The sequence below is a fragment of the Lactuca serriola genome, chromosome 7 (genome assembly GCF_051521515.1).
Source record: "Lactuca serriola cultivar US96UC23 chromosome 7, Lser_US96UC23_V15, whole genome shotgun sequence".
Lineage (NCBI taxonomy): Eukaryota > Viridiplantae > Streptophyta > Magnoliopsida > Asterales > Asteraceae > Lactuca > Lactuca serriola.
The window spans coordinates 176,032,822-176,057,432 of NC_136414.1; the positions used below are offsets into that span (position 1 = coordinate 176,032,822).

General features: G+C 32.8%; 3 protein-coding genes across 3 annotated transcripts; 2 read left to right on the forward strand and 1 right to left on the reverse strand.

The window, feature by feature from the left end:
• Positions 1-7,977: 7,977 nt before the first annotated feature.
• On the forward strand, positions 7,978-8,932 carry LOC145061488 (heavy metal-associated isoprenylated plant protein 46-like). Its single transcript, XM_079008969.1, has 3 exons — positions 7,978-8,074; positions 8,163-8,241; positions 8,437-8,932. Exons 1-3 carry the CDS (start codon positions 8,066-8,068, stop codon positions 8,697-8,699), a joined length of 351 nt encoding a protein of 116 aa, XP_078865095.1. The 5' UTR covers positions 7,978-8,065; the 3' UTR covers positions 8,700-8,932.
• A 4,161-nt stretch (positions 8,933-13,093) lies between these two features.
• LOC145061836 (uncharacterized) lies at positions 13,094-15,148 on the reverse strand. The gene is made up of 6 exons (XM_079009412.1): positions 15,088-15,148; positions 14,744-14,997; positions 14,343-14,669; positions 14,198-14,281; positions 13,924-14,118; positions 13,094-13,736 (listed from the first exon to the last, which is right to left on the reverse strand). Exons 1-6 carry the CDS (start codon positions 15,146-15,148, stop codon positions 13,623-13,625), a joined length of 1,035 nt encoding a protein of 344 aa, XP_078865538.1. The 3' UTR covers positions 13,094-13,622.
• Positions 15,149-18,971: 3,823 nt separating this feature from the next.
• On the forward strand, positions 18,972-19,997 carry LOC145061489 (heavy metal-associated isoprenylated plant protein 16-like). The gene is made up of 3 exons (XM_079008970.1): positions 18,972-19,121; positions 19,210-19,288; positions 19,478-19,997. The coding sequence occupies exons 1-3, from the start codon at positions 19,113-19,115 to the stop codon at positions 19,732-19,734; spliced, it is 345 nt and encodes a 114-aa protein (XP_078865096.1). The 5' UTR covers positions 18,972-19,112; the 3' UTR covers positions 19,735-19,997.
• The last annotated feature ends 4,614 nt before the right edge of the window (positions 19,998-24,611 follow it).

Here is a 24,611-nt window from a genome sequence, read left to right on the forward strand (position 1 = left end):
GAGCACTATATAAATGAATCAAAGCTTTCATTTGAAGCTTTTGGCCATTTCTTCCATAAACACTTCCAACCTCTCTCCTCATCCATAATCAAAGGTCCAAAAACAAAGATTTAAGGCTCCAAATCAAAGAGGTAACATCCCTAACTTGTTATCTAACCTCTTTAGCCTTCAAATTGATGTTTAAATTGAGAATTAGGACCTGAAACATGTGTTTACGGCCAAGGATCAAGCTTGGGCCGTAAACACTTAAAAATGGGGTTTTTAAGCCAATTAACCCTTCCAAATCATTGTTGGGACTTAGATACGACCTTAAGGCTTGCAAATTGGGACTTGAAACATTTAAAACATGAATTTTGAGGGACAAAAGAGAGTTTACAGCCAAGGCTTGTTCTTGGGCCATAAACTCCTCAAAAATGGGGATTTAACACCTTAAATCATGTCAAAATGCCTTGTAACTCAACCAATAGCTTTGTGGTAAATCCTAGATCCATCTAAAAATAGTTTAGGGGTTTGTAACATATCAAAATGCCTCACATAAGAGTTTACGGCCTAGGCACATACCCTTTGGTTGTAAACTCATAAATCTATGTCAAATGATGCCCCTAATTCACCCCAAAGGCTTGGATAAATTCCTAGAATCACATGTGATTGTTTTAAGTGTCAAAAGTTAATTATTCATGAGCATAGGAGAGTTTACGGCCATAGAACATGCTCCTGGGCCGTAAACTCCTAAAAGTATGTTATATGGTGCCCAAAATTGATACCAAACCTTGGAAAATTAATTAGAATCACATGTGATTGCTCTTTGTGCCTCAAATCAATTTTTCTACACCCTAGGAGAGTTTACGACCGTAAACTCCAATTTTACAGCCGTGAACTCCCTTTTAAGTGGTATAAGTTCATCTAATCAATTCCAAGGCATTTTAGAAATCTATTCCAACAATCCCCAAGTCCAAACAAGCCATTAAACCCTCAAAATCACACCAACATGAGTTTACGGCCGTAAACTCATGTGTGTGTGTTTTGTGGCTGTAAACTCCCTAATATGTTTACTCTTGGGGAGTAAACTCAAGTCCCAAGTCCCTAGTGCCATATTACGTTCGAAGATGTCACCCGGGTCACTCCAAACGCTCGTTTTGAGGTGTTTAACCTCGTTGGAGTGTAATGTTCCATATAATTAGTGAATGTATCCCTAATTAAATATATATGGACATTATTTCATTTTACATAGGGACATCGCGAGTAATCAAGCCCCGAACCAACGTCTAGTATCCAAAACCATCGCATTTTCGAGTCTGGTGAGTTCATACCCCTACCCTTTTTCACTGTTTCTCACTGTTTTCAGGGGGGAACACAAGCAAAGTACAAGGGTTTCTTGTACTCAAAAACTTGTTTTCATGTGTGTATTTCACGTTTTATATGCTTTTAACACTGATTTATACAACTGATAACCATTCGAACATGCAGATCACATAAACATTTATTTGTGAAATGGGTTTTATAAACTGTGATGTTTTATATATTTCACAAATGGTTTTTCCATATTTTATCAGTTAAAAGCATGACATTAAACACATGAACAATATCACTTGTACACTGTTTGTCCTCGGTAACACTCCATAGAGATACACGAGTGGAGGATTATCATATTATTACTAGTAAATTTGTTATTCCTGTATGATTGGAGACACGTCCTCGGCGAACACTCCACAGAGATACGCGAGTGGAGGACTACACCCGTAACCAGAATCTCTGGGACTTAGAGAGCGTGACTTGAGTGTATAGATCTATACGGGGCTAACTACCCCTCACCTGGCTGCTAGCTACAGCCGAACCGAAATGGTTCAAGGGTGACGAAAGTCATAAGGATGTGGACTACTTATTGCCACAGGTTCAGTCTATAGTATGGTTATGGAACTCACAATTAGGATAACAGAGATTTACTTATAGTAATAATGAATAACTTTATACATCTTCTACATTGATAACCAACATTCAGGAAAGTATGGGACTTTCCTGGGAAACCTTGTACATAACCAGGTCTAACAGAATACATCTTTACAATGAAAACCAACATTCAGGAAAGCATGGGGCCTTCTTGGGGAACATATACATAACTAGAAAAATGTAACAAAACAGATAACATTACATCTTTTACAAATGATAACTCACAATCAGGAAAGTATGGGACTTTCCTGGGGATACATTGGAACTCAAACAGAACAATTTAACAAACCGGATAATCAAACTATACATTTTTCACATGAGTAAACGTGTTTTCAGTGTACAAATCTACTATACTTTGTAATCGTGAAACAACAATCAACTTTTAAGAAAATGTGGGATTTTCTTGGCGTGTGTTACATTTTCAGAAACAGAAAGGATACATGATCATTTTCACAAAACAAAAACCGCTTATGAACTCACCAGCGTTATGCTGATTTTCAAAACCGCTTGTGTTCTCAGGTCAACGTTAGAACAGGTACCGAAGATCCTTTTTGCTCGAAGTTGGATTGCTCAGAAGACCCGTTCATTTTGTTCATATATATATATATATATATATATATATATATATATATATATATATATATATATATATATATATACTATGTAACACAACTGTACAACTTTACTTTTAAAAACAATTGTAAAACTTTTATATGTAATGTAATGGTTGTTCTACTTTACTTACTATGTACATTGGATTTGATACTCAATGTGGAGTCAACCCCGGAAATGTTTCCGCCTACGGTTTTCGGGGTGTGACAATTGGTTTGTTAGAGTAATTCAATTTCATCGTAACATACTTAGTTGTCATTTTATAATTATTTTTGCTAATATATATATATATATATATATATATATATATATATATATATATATATATATATATATATACATATACATATATGTACTATATTATTAAACATATTGTATGTTTCTTGAAAATTAAGAGGTACAATACATATTACATCATGTACAATAGTATTAAGCTTATAATCACATCTTATACTTATTACATGGTATTACCTTTATCTCTTGCCCTAATCTCCTCTACAACAGCCCTAATCAAGGAAACCACCACCACTACTCTCCTCCTTCTCACTTCCCTAAGCGGCACCCTTTACACCATGCACCGCCGTCTCAACTTGTAATCTACCTCCCACGAACAAGTTCAAGACCCATTCGCCGCCTCTCTCTGAACCACCAAAAAACACCAACAATCAGGACCTCAGATCCGTCATTGCTCCACTACCACCACCACCATCTCTCTCTCTCTCTCTCTCTCTCTCTCTCTCTCTCTCTCTCTCTCTCTCTCTCTCTTTTTTTTTAAGAAAACCAAAACTCTGTCACCATTGAACTGATGCTTTCCCACTCCGGCTACCTTCACCACCAACCTATCCCGCCCAACAACCTCCTACTGATCGCATGCTTTTAATTGGTCAAATATGATACGCATCGTTCAGAACTACACTACCCAATCTCTGCATTTACAGTCTTCACACCAAATCTGAACTGTCATCACTCATCTGTCAATCTTAAAAGGCTTCAACTCTACATTCTAGGTAATCTGAGATTTCAAACCCTAAACCTCCCTCTTGATTCGATTTCAAGCCCTAAACCTCCCTCTTTTTTCTTTTATTTTTATGTCTAATGAAGTAGAATGGACAGAGCATGGTTTTTTTGCAGGTTTGTTCAATTTTTTTTTTTATTTTTTTGTGACTTTTTACATCCGTGTTTGAATTTTTTTGGCAGGTTTGTTTGATATTAACATTATTCTGTTTTCTTTATAAGTTATTTCAAGACCTTATGATCGGTTTGAAGTTTTATGTAGTTATTTACTTAATTTTTCTTTACTTTTGGTGTATGCGTTTGCTAAACCGTGTGTTTTTGTGTTTTAGTGTCCAATTTTTGATTTGGATGTGGAGTGAAACAAAGTTTCTCTCTAGCAACAGGTATCATTGGGCACATTTAGAATGAAGGTCAGTAGCAAAAAATATGAGGGTTATGTTTATTTGTTCAATTTTTTAAATAATTTGTGATTTTAATAGGCTCGGGAGAAAAAAAAGTGAAGGTAATGTTTGTTATTGTTTGCCATGGCAACGATATATATGATTTAATATTATTTATAGTTGTTTTTATTGTTAATTAAGTTTTTAAAACTTATTTGCTTAATGTTTTAATTTCTAACATTATAATTATTTAAAACATCAAACATTGTTTTTTTTTTTTTTATTTTTTTTTTTTTTTATTTTAAAGCTAACAATATAATCATTTATATAGATTTGTTTTTAACTATTGTTATAAGTTATTTTAAGCTAATTATTTGGAAACTTTTAACGGTTATAAAAATATATTTAAGAAATATTTTAGTTAAATTGAAATTACAATTTAGTTTTTGCTTTTATCACTTTTAACTATTTATAAAATATTCTTTAGTTTTTTTAAATGCAACTGAAATTTATATTTGAGTTGACATTGTAATGCGCAAAAACACCTATATAGTTGAATTCTTTACAAATATATATTTTTTAACATATAACACTAACGTTGTTGTTAAATTTGATATAATAATTTGTATATTACTTTGATATAATATATTGATTATTTTGAATTATATGATAATATATAAATCTATTATAACGTCATAATCTCAGTTGTTTGAATGACTTCTACTCGCGAGTTACACATCAATGTTAATTTCTATTATTATAATTATTTAAACATCAAACATTATTTTTTTGATTTTAAAGGTAACAATATAATCAGTTATATAGAATTATTTTTAACTATTGTTATTATAAGTTATTTTAAGCTACTTATTTGAAAATTTTTAACGATTATATAAATATATTTAGGAAATATTTTAGTTAAACTAATAATACAATTTAGTTTTTGTATTTATCACTATAATTTATCACTTTTAACTATTTACAAAATATTATTTGATTCTTTTAGTGGAACTGAAATTTATATTTAAGTTGACACTGTAATGTTATATTTAAATTAGCAATTTAAGTATTTTGTCCAAACTGTTCAAAAATTACAGCTTTAAACTAATAATGGTTTACATGCAACAACATTTTAAATCAAGTAAATTAAGTATAATATGTTAAAATTTAAAGACATAACTTTATAAATAGAAGTAAAGATATTATTTTAAAATTAAAATTTAGTCTATTTATGATTACACTTTAGGTTTGATATTTATTTAACCTTATTAACCAACTTACAATCATTATTAGAAAGACACTCCAATTTATTACTTTTAACTATTTATAAAATAATCTTTGGGTTGTTTAAGTTAAATAAAATTTATATTTAAGTTGAGCCTATAATGTTATATTTTAATTAATAATTTAAGTATTCTATACAAATTGTTCAAAAATTATACATTTAAAATGATAATGGTTTACATCCAACAATATATTAACACTAATAAATTTAAGTATAATATGTTAAAAGTTAAAAAACATAATTTTATAAGTAGAATTAAAGATATTATTTTAATATTGAAATTTAGTTTATATATGAACAAACTTTAGATTTGATATTTATTTAACCTAATTACCAAATTATAATTATTATTATAAAGAAATTGAAAAGTCATGGGAGTTTCAAATGAATGTGGTGAAAGAAAAAAAAATGGGGGTTTCAAATGCATGAGATTCAAGAAAAAATGCTAGCTTTATAAGTATGTATGATGGGAAGAGGGGTTGTAGATCTACAAGCTGCAGGCTATGGATGTTTTTAGTGTTAAAAGTTGAAGTCATGAGGCACATAATGCACACCATGTGTTTGATAAGAATTCCCAATCAATACTTGATTGTCTAAATAGAATATAAGCCCTTTTTTTAATATTTTTTTTAATGCAGATATGTTATAGGGGACTACAACACTGATTAAAATCTCACACTGGATTTATTGGCTTATGGTAACAACCATTATTTTCATCTATTACTACCATACTTTAGTAGATATACTTCAGTAGATGGAGAAATCACATAAGTTTCATTTTGCAAGTCTTTGTAAGTTTTGAATATGGTCAGTTAGCTAGGTTCAACACCTTATGTTTTACTTGATTATGATAAATTTGTTTGAGTTGAATGTTATTGTTATAGAAAAATCATTTCTTTCTGTGAAGATTAATGTATGAAGTAGAAGATTGATGAAATGAGGGAAATGTTGATTTTGCAATCTAAAAATTTCACATAAAAAAGGACCTAACAATGGAGAGTTTGTACTTTATTTTCCTGATGTGATTTTTGTATAATTAAATCAGTTGTAAATTTATTTACTTATGATTGTTATTGCAATCACATTGTTTACTCTGAGCATTGTTTTGATATATCTCTTCTTATGATGACAGGAAGTTATTGAGGAGCTGTAAATTTATTTTCAGTCATTTGATAAGGGTGGTTATGGAAATAATTACTCACATCCAAAGAGTTTTGTCAAGAAGTGAAGCATTTGATAACAAGTTACAAATTGGCTCCAAATTTTTACTTTTCGAATTTTCTCCTCTAATATCTCTTTTATATATATATATATATATATATATATATATATATATATATATATATATATATATATATATATATATATTTGTCATGATCTGTTTTTATCAAGATCCGGTTAAAAATAGTTGTACATACAGTTGTGTATATATATACTGTATGTACAACTATTTTTAACCGGATCTTGATAAAAACAGATCATGACAAATATATATATATATATATATATATATATATATATATATATATATATATATATATATATAAACGCTCTATTTGAGACACAATGAATCCAACATATAAAAACATATCTCTAACATATAAAAACACAACGAATAATTTAAAAAATACATTAATCGTTGAAAAGAAAACAAACTTTTGAATTAAAACTAATGCTCAATGATATTTGACAATACATTTGTGTGTTCACGTATGTTTGTAAAGAATCACAATTTTTATATTTAATTCTTATTGATTTTGTTTCTGATATCTTAATTCTTATTGTTAATTGTTTAGATGTATTAAACTATTTGTATAAAAAAACTAATCGCCTAAAGAAGTAATTTATGAAAAAAAAAAAAAAACTATTTACACCCGTCGCTTGGCGCGGGTAAACGGCTAGTATATATATATATATATATATATATATATATATATATATATATATATATATATATATATATATATATATATATATATATATATATATATATGGGAAAAGTGAATATACCCTTAAGGGTATATAAGCTTAGGTACCCATACTCATTATACTACGTCGTTTTGTATTATATAATACATTTTAATTGTCCAATGTTCTTATAATTTAACTTCTAACTTGATTTACTTTCATGATTTTTATAAATTACACATTTATCTTCCTCTTACATAATTTTCATTTTCAAGTACAATATGTATAGCCTACTAGATGTTCGGCAAATAGAGGTGATATAAGAGAAAGATAATAGTGAAATTTGGAAACTTTTGAACGTAAATCAAGTTAATGGTTGAAGTTTAAGAACATTATAATGAATATATCAAACAAAACGATGTATTATGATATGTTTAGGTACCGAAACTTATATACCCTTAAGGGTATATTCACTTTTCCCATATATATATATATATATATATATATATATATATATATATATATATATATATATATATATATATATATATATATATATATATATATATATATATATAAAAGAAAAAGCTGTATATCTCACCCTGTAGTTGCACTTAGTAATTTGCAACTTAGGTTTATTATATATAAATAATTGTGGTGTAGAAAAACAAAAAAGGGTAATTTGAAACTTTTATGTAAATGAAAGGCATGTAAACAACAGTTTGAAAAAGAAGAAGTACGTATGCATATGATCTAGAAAATGACGTGCCTTTATTGCCTTTACAGTCCCAGAAGTTGCTGACAGAAATCCAAAAAAGTTATTAAATTACGTGTCTTCTTTCATTCCTCTTATTTTCCAATTTACTAAATCCAATACAGATACACTCGGCACAGTCAAATCAGCATCCACTTTACAGAAATGGCAAAGGTACACATTTGTTTACTAATCCAGTTCAATTCTGTTTTGTTTTTTCGAATAAGTTAAACTCAATTTGTGTAATTGATTGGTTTTGTAGCAAAAGATTGTGGTGAAGGTCACAATGAACAACAAAAAGAAAATCCGTAAGGCTCTGAAAATCGCCGTTAGTCTCTCTGGTAAGATCATGTTTCGAGATTTTCCTCTTCCCAATTTTCACTTAATTCTCGTTTTCCAGAAAAATCGCTTAATTTCAATTTCATAACGTAAATGTTAACCTCAATTTGAATTGTGGGTTTTATACCTGATTATTGTTCTCAATTGGAATTGATTGAATTACTCGACTAAATCATGATCTGAAAATTGATGAATAGGTGTTGAATTAGCATCTTTCGTTGGATCAGATAGCACCCAAATCGCTGTGACTAGCGAACATGTCGACTCAGTTGAACTGGCAACCTTGCTAAGGAAAGGTGTTGGATACATAGAGCTACTGAGTGTTGGTCCGGTGGAGGAGAAGAAACCAGCCGCCGCAAAGGAAACAAATCCCACAGTGGGGCCACTAGATTTTACGGTTAATCCATACCAATATTACTACAGCAGCTATGGGATGCCCTACTATGCATATGAGATTTAGATGTTATTTAGTGAAAAAGAGTGAAAGAAATTAGTTTTATATTGATGCATAACTAGCTTCATTTAACCTTTTTTTTTTGGAGTTTTGCATTGACTCAACTCCAACATCTTACTATAACATGTTGGGGAATTTCGAAATTGGGTTATAGGAAATCTGGATTACAAACAGGAATCGTGTGATACACTTTCCTTGTTTGATATTTCGACCCTAATTGCCTTGGGTATCACGAAATCCAAACTAGGATAATTCCTGAAGAAACGATTTTGATTTCAGGCACAAAAACAGAATCAATTTTGAGAGAGAATGAAGAAGAAAGCGTCCTATTTGTTTTCTGTGTTTCAACGAAGTTCTCAGTTTCCCGGACTTATCCACACAACGGATAAAACGAGAACAGTTTTCAACTTTGAAAAAATACGAATTAATCCTTGAATTTGCATCTTTAAAGAATGACAAATTAGTCCTCGTACTGTTCTAAAATTTTTTTGGTGATTAGGGTTCGGTACTAACAATGTTCAGTAAATACAAGTGTGCACTCTCACACCTTCTAACTTGTATTATAACTAAAACACTATTCTTGAAATACTTGTTAAATCCATTACACTAAAATATATTTGGTGATTAAATCACCAACCTAACATTCATCCAACCAAAACAACCACATAAGATTTGTTTAATAATTAATATGTCTTTTCCATACTTTAGATACCCACAAAGCATATGTTTTTGAGCTACAAATTGACACTCCCATGTACGCCCCTACATTAGCAACACAAAAATTTTAAAATTTTACAATGTAAGTTAATTAGATTATCTAGTGGTAGTTACCGATAAACACTCTTTTCACTGATATATTATAAAAATTAAAAATCATTTTTTTTAATAAAAATAGAATAAAATAAGATGCAATAATAGACTATTTTGTAATTGATCCATAAATATATAACGCAACCACTGTGCGGAATGAATGGCACATATTCATATATGTCCCCTTTATCGTTATTAATTATTATTCTCCAAATGATGTCCATATATCTTCAGTTTCTGTGTATAAACTTTTCAAGCTCTCGAAGGGAATATTTGGCATACAAATATAGCATGTAATTTTTCCACCCAACCATAAAGTAAAATATCCTTACCTTCATTCATTAATCATTAATTATTATATAATAGTAACTAATTAATTGTAACTAATAAATTAAAATGTTACTGACTTAAAGAGAGAAACCTGAGTTATCTTTGTCGGCCACCACCTCTCCACTACCTTCTCAACATTTCTGTTTATCCATACCCTAAAAAATGTTGGTTTTAAATAATATTAGAAAAAAATTATAAAGATTTTAGATGTTGAGACTTGAAACTTGAAAGTCTTGAATTGTTGTTTACCTCTGTGATTGCATCTGTAAGGGAGGAGCGAGTCATTCCCTCCCAACCCACTGAACCCACTGTCACATCACTTTTTCTCTTTTATTTTTCTTCATTTTTCCGAACCCATAACTCACAGAAACCCTATCTTTTTGAACTCACTCAATTAAAAAAAAATACAAAACAATCAGATGAAAAATCTTAATTATCAATAGAGTTATCGGCGGTACCACTCCCGTTTCAACGAATGGGTTGATTGGTTTCACTAACCCACTTCATCATCTCTCTATTTTCTCTTTCTTATTTTCTCTTGTACCATGTGTTTTAAAACTTGTACGTTAGTTGTTTTGTATTTTTTTAATTGAGTGGGTTGAATGGGTTCAAAAAGATAGGATTTCTGTGTATTGTGGGTTGGGAAAGATAAAGAAAAAAAAGAGACAAAAATTGATGCGAAAGTGGGTTCGGTGGGTTGGGAGGGAACGACTCCCTCCTCCCTAATGAGGACAAAGGCTGGTCGGCTTGGGCCCCAGCCTGGGGCATCAAATTTGTAGGGGAATTATATTTGGTTAGTTACTTATAAATATAGTTATTTTATTTGGACTTAATGTAATCTGGTCGAAGGTTTTAGCCGATACGGGGCAAGGCACAAGGCAGCAAAGCAGGGCATGGGTGAAAATTTGAGTGCGGTAATATAGAAATCAACTGAGCCAATCACTAGTCAAAACATAATACGAGGAGTCGATGACGATTTTCAAGCAAAACGCAAAAAGGGTAACTCAAAAAAATCAATTTTCACACAACAGCAAAAAAGCGACCATGATTTTGATTGACGATTGAATAACCATATGTCAATAGTTGTGTTTGCTCGAGAAATAAGAATACCAAAATATGCACATGGAAACAACAAACCGCAATCTAAATGAATATGTGGAAACACAAATGCATAATAACGCTTGTTTTCTCGGTACTTTTTGAAAATTTTGATATCCAACTGTCTCATTTTATATGTTTTTTTCCGCTTTATGATTCAGGCAATTTTCAGTTTTTGTTTAATGTTTGATTGTTTTCTGAATTATTGATTCTTGTGATTAGTGAATTGTAATAGATTGTTTTTTCGTATTTTTTATTCTGAAATTCCTTATTTTATATATTGAGAATGCCGAGATTTCAGATGGATTTATGTTCACTTCTTCAACCTTTTGCATCTCTGTCTCATGTTTGTCTCTAAGTATGGTTGCTCACTGCTCAGCCTCTCAAATAGATTTATGGGCTCACCCGTTACTAATTGCTAGCTTGCTATTGGTTTAAAGGTCAACTTGTTTTTGTTTATTGCTTCAGTAATGATTAATGATTAAGCCATTCCAAATCAATTGAATTACTATTAAAGTCTATATTTAAATCCCACTGAAATCAATTGAAATTTGTTAGTTGACTTGGAAAAATGATTACAGTTTACTTCTATGTTATTGCTAGTTGAAATAATTTCATCTCCTTTGTTCCAGTGTTTTTGTTTGTAGTTCATGAGTCCTTGGATTTGATTGCGAGACTTCTTTTGGTTTTTTTGCTTATTTATTAACCTTTTTTTTGTTCCATTCAGAGTTAGATACCAAAGAAACCGGTCAATGTAAATAATTATTTTTCAAACTTGTAATTTATTTAATCAAACCATGTTAGCAAAGACACCAATCAATGCAAATTGCCAAAGAATAATTTAAAAGTAAATAATTAGCATCGTATAATAGAAACCAATATGTGCAAATAACTTGTGTTTATGTTATAATAGGATTTATAGGATTATGGAGAATTTTTATTAGGTTCCTTGCAAATGTAATTTTGTGTCAGGGCAGATAACCGAATGTGTAATGTGGGCATCTGCTTTATATGTGGTTGAAATGGATTGTTGAACTCGCACAACATACCAATGGTTGATTCCGGTCCAGTGTAGGCATCAAGAAAAATGAAGATCGAGAAGCCGTTGGAAGCCACCGATCAGAGGTAGAGAAGCTATGGCGTTGGGAACAATCTAGAAAGAAAGAGATAAAAGACTAACCAGAAGCAAAGGTAAAGTAAGTGAGCGGTGGTGGAAGGATTGGGAAGTAGAAGCCCTAACCCCTATCGGATTACTAATACGTTTTGACAAAGAATATACAATACGTCAAAAAATGACCCCTTACAAAATCAAGCCGAAATTGCACCCATATCGATAAACATGGGACCATTTCTGTAACTCATTGAATATGAAACCAAAATTAACAAAATTATAGTCTAAAATACACTCTGAAAAAAACCGCAAGTCAATCCGACTTTAAACGAATGAGATATGCATATGTTAACATTTTCACATAATACAAATTACAAAAACAAATAGGTGAAAAGTTGAAAATTTTCAGTTTTGATATCCCGACTTCGGAGAACTATAAACCATTGAATGTTAAACCAAAAATGACAAAATTATAGTCTAAACTCATGTACAAATTGAAAACTACATGTTGGAAAAAACCACATGTCAATCCGACTTCAAATGAATTAGATATGCATGTTTTAAAACTTTCATCGAATACAAAAAAACTGAAAAACAAAAAACTTCCAGCTTTGATATCTTAATTTTAGAGGATTGTAGGTCAATGAATATAAAACTAAAAATGACAATTTTATAGTCTAAAATCATGTACAAACTCTAAACTACATGTTGGAAAAAACCGCATGTCAATCGGAGTTGAAACGAATGAGATATGCATCTTTTAAACGTTTCACAAAACCGGTTTCGTCCCTAAAAGTGGTTTCGGTTCCAAACACCGGTTCCGGTATTTAGACCCGATTTACTCGAACCCGATTGACTCAAACCCGGATTATCCGGAACCCGGATAAAGTCAATTTTAAAACCCGGAACCAGAACCGGTTCTATATATTCCGGTTCTAACGGTTCCGGTTTCCGGTTCCGGTCCGGTTTTCCGGTTCTAAATCTCATCCCTACACTACAAGGAAAAAGACCATTACCGGCGACAAAAGTCGCCGGTAAAAGTCCCAAAAGTCGCCGGTAATGATAATAGCGGCGACGCGTCGCCGGTAATAAGTCGCCGCTACTGCCTCGTCGCTATTGATCAGTTTGTCGCCGCTAATGATAATAGTCGCCGCTATTAGTATGTCGCCGCTAATGAGTATTGTCGCCGCTAATAATGTTGTCGCCGGGAATGACATTTGTCGCCGGTAAAAGTGTCGCCGGCAAAAGTGTCGCCGGTAATGAGCTCTGTCGCCGGTAAAAGCGTCGCCGGTAATTGTTTTTCAATTTTTTTTTAAAAAAAATGATTTTCGTTGCCGGTGATAATATCGCAGGTAAAAGTGTCGCCGGTAATAACAATATTCGATTAAATATCAAAACCAATAGTGTCGACGCTAATTACAAAACAAACATCCTATTAAATATCAAACATAATAGTGTCAAACAAACATCCAAAATACAATTAAATATCAAAAGTCATACTATCCGAGTAGCAAAACAACAAAATTTTTACAATCTACCAAGTAGCAAAACGAGACAACATATGCAAATAAAACCCATTCTTACATACCCTCATCGTCGTTCCCATCGTTCCCTTGATTATTTTGGGATTGAAAAAACGAATAAAGCTCATCCCTACATGCCGGGTCGGCGAGCATTGCACGAAGATTTTCCAACTACATAATTAATAACAATATATATAAACTTATAAGTTAGATTGTCAAACATAAAAAAAAACTATCAAAATACATTGTTATTTTTAAAGTAAGATAGAAAACCAAATTACCAAACTTTTTAGCAAATAATCACCAAACTACCAAATCAACATGCATTTTACGATGCTAAAGTAGATTGCTATTTTACCTGTGATGGTTGTGATGGTGGTTGTGATGGTTGCGAAGGCTGTGGAATCGTCAGGAGACCAGAAGGTTTGCGGCCAATGCCTCTAATGTGGCCACGTCGCTCTCCTAATACTTTCTCGAACGTAGCTCTTTCTTGAGTTGGCGTAAACTCACTTTCACCTTGAGTTTGTTCTAGCAGCTCTTCAACTAACCGATTCTGTAACTCCCAAAAGTGAGTAACAATTAAGTATAAATAAACATTTAAATATATGATAAAATTATAATTAAATACTTACATATTGTTGTTCCGATTCAGCAGTAACAAATACACCATTCTTATCGGTATGAGCTTTGCAAAATGTTTCCACTCTCTTAAGGTTCTGTTTAAGTTTAAAAATTAGATTATATTTTAAATAAATAATTACATGTATCGTACGGTACCTTCTTATAGCAAGTACTGCTATACGAGCTCGAACCCCCACGATTCACAATTGTTTGCTTTTCACGGATTTTTTTGTTCCTTTCTGAAGCAATTTTGTGTTCGTCAGTTTGAAAATACTCAACTGTCTTCTCCCAGTTATCAACAAGCATACCATCCGGAGGATTTGCCAATGCTCTCGGGATATCTTCATACCCTCCGACCATCTTGAAATATTCTTTAGCGTCGGCTTTACGCTCTCGAAAACCTCTTAACAAGGCTGCTTGAAAACTCTCTGTCAATAAAGTAGCTTGTGCATCCTGGTACATTTGATTGAGATCAAACTTTGTCTACAATAAAAAAAAAAGTTAACCAAGAAACAATTATAGTTAAACCTATAAAATATATTTAAATAAATAATTACCGCTAAATGTTGTAATACAGTGTCCTTTATATCAGGGGAAACTCTTTTCCAACTCCATTTGTCGAAAGGGACCATCTGCCACATTGTTTTCCCAACTTCTCGGGAAAACATGTCTCCCGCCTCTCCTACGGGATTAAATGTGATATCCCTATCAAATTGCATGGGTATTGGTTTCCCCTGGTTCTGCAAGATTGCTTTTTCAAGCTTTATATTTTTTGCTTTTCCTCGAGCTTTCCTTCGGGCACGTCCCTCAACTACAAATGTAATTAAAAATTATTAGAAACGACATTTAATTTATGATAATTGAACAAAAATAGTAAATAAAAATTCATGATAAGACTTACCGTCCAGCTCGTGCTGGCCAGGACCTCTACCACCTGGGAAAGGTGGGTCCTCAGCTATCATTTTCTCTCGACTCCCACATCACATCGTCGATTAAATCGGCCATTTCGTTACTTGGCAAGACGACGGGAGGAATAAAAGATTCACCATGATAGATCCAAATTTTGTACGCCTTACTGAAACCATTTATAAATATATGGCGTTCAACTACAGTCGGGTACTTGAAGTAACGGTTATCACATTTTTCACACGCACATCTGATTTTACCATTACTATCAAGGTGCAACTTCGACTTCTCAATAAAAGCTTTGAGTCCTGCTTGGAACTCGGGATGGTTTCGATATGGATTAGTAGTCCAGCTTTTATCAATAGACATGATGTTGCTGAAACATAATTTTGGGTTTAGAGTTTAGTATACAGAATTAGCATTGTTTTTTTTTCAGTCCACATTTTTTTTACATCTAAAATAATACAAAAATTAAGTAATAAAAAAATGAAAAAAATAAATTAAAAACTATATAACTTATTGGTTAATTAATTTGGAGTTACCTTGGGTAAAAACTAGAAGCTTTCTAGTTTTTGTATATAAGTTTTTAAACAATTTTATAGTTTTTTTTTTTGTGTTTTTTTTTTCAAATTATAAAAATAATGTATTATTTTTTTCAATTATAGCATCCTATTTATAAGAAAACCACATACTTTTACATACGTATTATGTTGTTGTGTTGTTTTTTTTACCATCGAGATTAAAATGTATATAAGTTTTTAAAGATTTTTATAATTTTTTTTGTGTTTTTTTTTTCCAATTATAAGTTAACTATATAACTTATTGGTTAATTAATTTGGAGTTAGCTTGGGTAAAAACTAGAAGCTAAGTTTTTAAACAATTTTATATTTTTTTTTGTGTTTTTTTTTTCAATTTATAAAAATAATGTATTTTTTTTTTAATTATAGCATCCTACTTATAAGAAAACCACATATTTTTACATACGTATTATGTTGTTGTGTTGTTTTTTTTTACCGTCGAGATTAAAATGTATATAAGTTTTTAAAGATTTTTATAATTTTTTTTGTGTTTTTTTTTCCAATTATAAGTTAACTATATAACTTATTGGTTAATTAATTTGGAGTTAGCTTGGGTAAAAACTAGAAGCTAAGTTTTTAAACAATTTTATATTTTTTTTTTTGTGTTTTTTTTTTCAATTTATAAAAATAATGTATTTTTTTTTTCAATTATAGCATCCTACTTATAAGAAAACCACATATTTTTACACACGTATTATGTTGTTGTGTTGTTTTTTTTACCGTCGAGATTAAAATGTATATAAGTTTTTAAAGATTTTTATAATTTTTTTTGTGTTTTTTTTCCAATTATAAGTTAACTATATAACTTATTGGTTAATTAATTTGGAGTTAGCTTGGGTAAAAACTAGAAGCTTTCTAGTTTTTGTATTTAAGTTTTTAAACAATTTTATAGTTTTTTTTTGTGTTTTTTTTTTCAATTTATAAAAATAATGTATTTTTTTTTTATTTCAATTATAGCATCCTACTTATACCAAAACCACATAGTTTTACATAATACATAAGAAGGTGAAATTCACATACTTTTACATACATATACCACATATACATCAAATACAAATACACACAAAATAACATCCTATTTAAACCAAATACACATAATTTCACATATATACATAATAACATCCTATTTATACCAAATACAAAAGTTTCACAATCATATATCACATTTACAACAAACATACATACATTCACATACACACAATAACATTCTACTTATAACAAATACATATAACTTCTACTAATATACCACATATACATCAAACACACATACATTGGAATATATATACCAAATTCACATATATTCAAACAAATACAAAATATACAATCCAATTTTCACATATGACAATTATCACATAATTTCACATATAAATACAACTTGAAGCTATACAACTAATTGCAATTAAATAACCACAAACAAAAAATTGAATAACTTGCTTCTAATCCAAAACAATACCACCAAAAACAAAAATATGAACAATTTATTATCATTCAATCACTACATAAAGCTACAAATCAAAATTCATACAAAATAAAAAAGAAATCATAAAAAAAAAACTTACCTTTCTTCAACAAATGGAGGTACCTACAAATTGATCCCAAAGCTTTAACCACTTGCTTGGAACAATGCTTCTAATCCAAAACAACACCACCAAAAATAAAGAACATGAGCAATTTATTATCATTCATACAACACAAAAATGAAATCATCAAAATAAAACTTACCTTTCTTCAAGAAATGGAGGTAGAAATTGATCCCAAAGCTTTAACCACACCTAGGGACACTTGCTTGGAACAATGAGGGGAGAAATTTGCTTGAAAGAAGCTGATTGAAGAAGAAATCGGAAAAATGGTGAAGGAACTCGAAGCAAACAGAAAGGGAAATGAAGAGGAACTGTAATCTGCGTGCGTTTTTTTTTTATCTGCGATCATCAATAGCGGCGACACGTTTAGCGGCGACGCGAGGATCAATACCGGCGACAATTGTTAATAGCGGCGACAAACTGGAGGGAAGGGTACCGCGTCATTTTTAGCAGACAATTAGCGGCGACTTTTTTAGAGTTTTAGCGGCGACATGCGTGTCGCCGGTATTAGGTTAGACCGGATAAGGCACCCCACCCGTTGGATTGACTATCTCATCGAACGGTTGAGATGCAATGTAGGGGGAAAGTGCGGATTCGGGTGTCAACCCTTTAGCGGCGACACTATTAGCGGCGACTAGTGGCTTTACCGGCGACTCTAGCTAGAGTCGCCGGTAAAGCCAATAGTCGCCGCTAATAGTGTCGCCGCTAAATGATATATTTCTTGTAGTGCTACTAAGAGGTGGATAACTTATATATATATATATATATATATATATATATATATATATATATATATATATATATATATATATATATATATATATATATATATATATCAATTAATAAAATGGAATCAGAGACCCAAGTAATGAATGATGATTCTGTGTAGGGGTGTAAACGAGCCGAGCCGAGCCCGAGCCTGACCAAGCTCAAGCTCAAGCTCGGCCCGTTTAATTTGAGGAAGCTCGAGCTCGATTCGAGCCTTAAAATGAAGCTCGAGCTCGGCTCATGAGCAATTCAGTGGGCTCGCGAGCCTAATCGAGCCTAAACGAGCCTCTCTCTCTCTCTGTATATATATATATATATATATATATATATATATATATATATATATATATATATATATTAGCTCGTTTAGGCTCGCGAGCCCATTAATTGAAGCTCGGCTCGAGCTCGTTTATTAAACGAGCCTTATATTTAGGCTCGAGCTCGGCTCGGGCTTGTTTAATTCGATCTCGAGTTGAGTTTTTAACGAGTCGATCCCAAGTAGCTCACGAGTAGTTTGGCTCACTTACACCCCTAATTCTGTGTTTAAAATATCATTGGTTTGTTTAGAATACTCCAATTTCATCTTAACATACTAAGCCGTCATTTATATAATTATTTTTGTTAATAAAAAATAATATAATATTGAGATACATATATATAAGAAAAAGCTGTGTATCTAACCCTGTGTTACACTTAGTAATTTATAACTGAGGTTTATTATATGTAAATAATAATTGTGGTGTAGAAAAACAAAAAGGGGTAAATTTGAAACTTTTATGTAAATGAAAGGCATGTAAACAAAAGTTTGAAAAAGAAGAAGTACGTATGCATATGATCTAGAAAATGACGTGCCTTTATTGCTTTTACAGTCCCAGAAGTTGGTGACAGAGATCCATAAAGTTATTCAATTATTTGTAAAATAAAATAGTGCGAAGCTTCCTTTCCCACGGCGTTGACGACCTTGTCGTCTTCGTCCTCTGTGAACTCCTGGACGATCTATAAATACCCTCTCAGTACTTTGAATCTTCACACGTCTTCTTTAAATCCAATACAGATACACTCGGCACAGTCAAATCAGCATCTACTTTACAGAAATGGCAAAGGTACACATTTCTTTACTAATCCAGTTCAATTCTGTTTTGTTTTTTCGAATAAGTTAAACTCAATTTGTGTAATTGATTGGTTTTGCAGCAAAAGATTGTGGTGAAGGTCACAATGAACAACGAAAAGAAAATCCGTAAGGCTCTGAAAATCGCTGTTAGTCTCTCCGGTAAGATCATGCTTCGAGATTTTCCTCTTCCCAATTTTCACTTAATTCTCGTTTTCCAGTTAATTTCAATTTCATAACGTAAATGTTAACCTCAATTTGAATTGTGGGTTTTATACCTGATTATTGTTAACCTCAATTGGAATTGATTGAATTACTCGACTAAATCATGATCTGAAAATTGATGAACAGGTGTTGAATCAGCATCTTTCGTTGGATCAGATAAAACCCAAATCGCTGTGACTGGGGAACATGTCGACTCAGTTGAACTGGCGAACTTGCTAAGGAAAGGTGTTGGATACACAGAGCTAGTGAGTGTTGGTCCGGTGGAGGAGAAGAAACCAGCCGCCGCAAAAGAAACAAATCCCACGGTGGCGCCACTAGATTTTACAGTTAATCCATACCAATATTACTACGGCAGCTATGGGATGCCCTACTATGCATATTAGATTTAGATGTTATTTAGTGAAAGATGGTGAAAGAAATTAGTTTTATATTGATGCATAACTAGTTTCATTTAACCTTTTTTTTTTGGGAGTTTTGCATTGCATGAAATAAGAGACCCTTGATGTACATATTATCTTTGTGATATATGGTAAGATTTTGCGATACTTAATATACATTAGTTTATTAAGCATCTTATTAAAAAAAATAATAATGATAGTCTTGTAAATTATTTCCATATGTCCTCATTGAATACTAATTTGTTCCATATGTCGTCATTGAATTCTAATTCGTCATTACAAATGATACACTTTCGCACAACTAGTCGTTTACTTTATTATGAATCATATGAATGAACTTGGGCCGGACCGGCAAAAGTGATGTGGCATCTGTTGTGTGCAAGAAATATGATGCTGATTTGGGCATGGAGAAGTTGATGTACATACCAGTCATTTCTCCCTCCTCAGCAGGCAAATGTTATTTCCTTGTTGTCGGAAAACGCTTGGCAAAGAAGATGCTAAGCTGGTGCTCTACTCCACGGACGTGGAAATAAGAGCGACTCCTTCAGAACGTTATTAAGCGTCAAATTGGTGAGATGGTAAAAAGTTGCAAAAAGTATGTAATTTAGAAACACTTACAAAGTAGCTTAATTTCTTAACGATTTAGCCAAAATAGCCAAAAATTAGCTTTTATCCAAAAATAGTCAATGAAACCGCAGATGAGGCTAACACGCTTGTGGTTTCGTCAGCTCGGATGTAGAATTGTCGTTTGACATGAGATTTTGTATTATCTATAAAAAAACATTCATGTTGCCCATTTTTGAAACACAAAATCGCATATGGTACATGGCCATCTACGGTTTCCTGTTAAGTCCTCCGCAATTTCCACTTTTTTGACATGCGGATTTTTATTTGTTATGTTTACAATAAAAGTTTGTAAGTTTGACTACGATTTTTGTTCATTTTGAATAAGATTTTTGACATCTTTGGCTATGATTTTATATTTTCACTACTTTATATAGAATGCAGATAAAAAATCTAAAGTATTAGCGTTTATTTTTTCATGCTATATTTTTCATTAAAATATTATAATTGCTACTAAATATTTTGATGTGGTTGTAATTGACGGAAAGTGAGAGATAAATGATTATCAACTAAGATACGCTTGGCAACGAGGGGAAGTTCTAGAATGTTTAGTTCCGTGTGCGATTTTTGGAAAATATTACTTTTGTGAATTTCTATATTTGGTGAAAGTAAGACTAGTTTGTTAGATAAATCAAATGTTAGTCTTGCTTTCCGTCATCCCAAAATGCAATATATTATAGGGAAAATGTCACCGTAGCCCCACGAACTTTCACATTTTGGTTTTAAAGGTCCCTATTGTTATTTTTTGGCTTTATAAGGGAATGAATTCTCTTTTTACCGGCTAATTAGGGATTTTGCCCCCAATTCAACCGGTTTCTTTGCCTAGTCATCACCTAACTCAGTTACAGATTCAACTCACCCAACTCAGATGACACATCAACGAATCACTAACGAGTTGCCTTGCTTGGGCCCTAAGGGTACAGTGGTCACCCAATTCATCACCCATTTTCGTTTCCAAATTTGTGAGATTCACCAAAATGTCAGGTTGTCAGCCATCTCATTGTATTTTAACATGAAATCGAATTAGGTATTTTTGGATGATGTAGAAGCGTATGGATGAAGTCCTTGACCTGGCTCTCGCCATCGAAATGGTAGAAAGGGCATCCAGGGCCGGGGGCAGAAGCCGAAGCCAACGAACAACAATTGACGATTCTTATCCATGATTGTTAAATCTTTTGCTTATCTGTTATGGAATCGATCTTTGTGAGTAATGGCATTATTGACATCAATTTTGATTTTATCAATTGATTCTTTGTTTAAAAAATTCTACCTACTCATTCTCATTTCAACATCAATTTAGTTTCTTGTTTATGTCATTCGATGAAATTAATGATGATATGGAGATTCGATGCTTTAAAGTTTTGAAAATACAGATAATTGTGGTAATGAACTCGACTGATGAGTTGTTTGATCTTAACATCGATTTGAAGAAGTGGGATTTGGTGTTTATGATGTGCTGGGTTCCGAATGGTTAATTTAACTCACAGGTTGTGTCATATGAGCGAATGAAATCGTGACAGAAACTTAATGGAATGAAAGTGTGTTTGTAAGGGTGTTCTTGTGAGTCAAACTAAAAAGGTCAAAATTGGAATTATTGATCTGTGAACGGTGTAATTGGATTTGAAGTACATATATCGGAAGCGCGACTTTCATCTGCCATCGGAAATTGAACAAATGTTCTTACGGGTCAATGGGAAAGTCAAAATTATGTTACTTGCGAATGTTCGGCTCGGAATTGGCGTTGTGTTTGATCGATTTAGACGAATGGGTTCGTTGTTGGATACTTGCCTTATCTCAGATTCTCAATTGGAGGTCGATGGATGCAGCCTGCTAAGGTGTGCCAAGGAGTGCGAGTATGTCTCCAGCGGTGGCAATGGTCGTTGTTTCTTGGAGTTGACTTTCGGAATTGAGATCAAATGATAACGGGGATTGGGGGTTGGGGGAGAGTAAGACGAAGAAGAAGCAATAAGAAAGAAAGAAAGAAATGATGAATGCTATTTTGAGGGGAAGTGATGATAATGGCGATGGATTCCACATGGTTGTTCTCCCTCAATTTTGTGCTCTCCAATTCGTATACATTAGGTGGCATCTGATGTGGCAAATGAGTTGGCTTTTTTTAATGATGTGTACAAGATAACTGGCTGATTGTGAAAGGGGTGACCGGGTGACCCCTTCACTTTCTAGAAAATGGCCTTAAAAGCCGGTAAAAAGAGAATTCATGCCCTTATAAAGCCAAAAAATAACAATAGGGACCTTTTAAACATAAAATGTGAAAGTTCGTGGGGCTACAGTGACATTTTCCCTATATTATAGTCATAGTTGATGATGGTTATGTTAGAAACTTGATCATTGTAATTAAAGAGTTTTGGAAGAAAACCTATGAATGTAATTTTCGTGGTTGTTGAAGGTGATTGTGCTAAACAAGGAGACGATAGTGTTAATCAGTTGAAAACATATCCAGCGGAAAAGAAAGCAACTTCTAATGTACCTCGATTTCATAGTGTTGTTGCTGAAAATGAAAATGTGGTGTAATCACCTATTCACTGTGTGGATTTATACGTATGTTTTTACATATGTTAATGATGTAGGTGCATGAGATAATACTGAACACCAACACCAAGTTCAACTTAATGTGGTCGGTAAAGTTAATGAAATTGAAAACCAAGAAGTAGTTCCATTTTTTAATGATGTCAATCTAGCTGGTTACGGGGATACAATAGTTGTTCGTTTAGATATATTCGGCCTATAAAGTAATTCCAATGGAGAAAAGTCAGATGGTGAACCAATACATAGGTTTCATATATCTTATTGTTTAGATTATGGGTTCCCTAAGGATATGCATGGTTCTTTTGGGTTATAGACTTCGAATTAGACCAAGAATGAAACCGTTATCCTATTCTAGGGTCGTGTGCGACCATGTTTTCATAAGGTGTTGCTTTGGTAGCAGCATTGTTATGCTCAGTTGGCATTGTGAGGGAGTTGATTAGGTCCCTTCAAGGCAATGGGATGAGGTGGGTATCATTAGGCACGGAGTGTTGGGCGGATGATGTGATGTCGACAAGGTTGCTGTGATACTGACAGCATTCCAGACATGGGATGAGGGCTGGGGAGGGCATTCCAGACTCATGTTGTGGGCTCGGAGGCAATCCATACCTATGCTGAGGACCTTGTAGGGGTATTCCAGTCATAGGCTGTGGGCCTAGTGATCATGATTGTTTATTTCTTCTATTGGTAGTACCTTCGACGTTGGCGCGTTGATCGGAATCGAGGGACTCACCAATCAGATGGTTTGGATAAAGGAAGAAATACGGGTTGTAGGGAGTATCAATTAGGTATCAAAAAGTCTATGTATGATGTATTGATTATGATTCCGGTTGCTCGCAAGTTGTTGCTAAGGTTTTGATTTTCAAGTTGGAATTGGTTATGAGGTCGCAATTCATAAAGTTCTTCATGATTGTCTCGAGTGGTTGTCCAGGTGAGGGTACACCTGAGTCTATAAGGGGGTTGGATGTAACACATAAATTCTTGGTTTGATCATCTTTGCTCGGTGAAGCAATGGTTGGTAATGGCATAGCAGAGAGTTAAAGGGTTATTAAGGTTTTGGTACATCATATGGTTTGGTTTTGGGTCAAGTTCACATTCGGTATGTTTTAAGGATCATTTTTGCATGTTTCTGTTAGTGTCTCCAGCTAGGGACTAGGGGCAAATTCATAATTGGATGTTCATCAGTTGTAGGGAAGGGTCGTCAAGAAGAATAAGAGTGGCCATTTTCGAGTGGGCTTGTAATGGGAACTCGTGTTGGGAATCGCGCTTGTACCCTTGCAAGGTCTGTACTAAGAAAGATGTGGATCAAGAAATTTTTATGTCAAAGGCCTCAACTGGAGGGTTCAGGATTTAGCTTATGTGTCTGTGCTCTGGGATTGTTCACCTGTGTAAAGGTCGTGCAAGTGATGATGGAAATTGTGGTTTTCAAGTAATATCTTTATGTCTCGGTTTAGAGGAAGATGCATGGCCTAATATTCGAAAAGACTTAATTAAAGAGTTGAAGAAATATAAGTCGTATAATGTTGGCATGTTTGAACCCAAAATTAGTCTCATAATTCCAACGCTTAAAATCTTTCAGCAGTCATGCACCTATTGGATGATAATATCGGAAATATGTATTCTCATTGCTTCAAGATATAATATAATACTACATGATTTAACCGTCACAGGTAGTCAGACATAGCTACCACTTC

Coding starts and splice junctions, on each gene's coding strand:
- LOC145061488 (XM_079008969.1), top strand. Junction 8,242..8,436: donor AATCGCCGTTAGTCTCTCTG/GTAAGATCATGT, acceptor ATTGATGAATAG/GTGTTGAATTAGCATCTTTC.
- LOC145061836 (XM_079009412.1), bottom strand. CDS start 15,148: ATGATAGCTGAGGACCCACCTTTCCCAGGTGGTAGAGGTCCTGGCCAG. Junction 14,998..15,087: donor TGGCCAGCACGAGCTGGACG/GTAAGTCTTATC, acceptor TTACATTTGTAG/TTGAGGGACGTGCCCGAAGG. Junction 14,670..14,743: donor CTGTATTACAACATTTAGCG/GTAATTATTTAT, acceptor TTTTTATTGTAG/ACAAAGTTTGATCTCAATCA.
- LOC145061489 (XM_079008970.1), top strand. Junction 19,289..19,477: donor AATCGCTGTTAGTCTCTCCG/GTAAGATCATGC, acceptor ATTGATGAACAG/GTGTTGAATCAGCATCTTTC.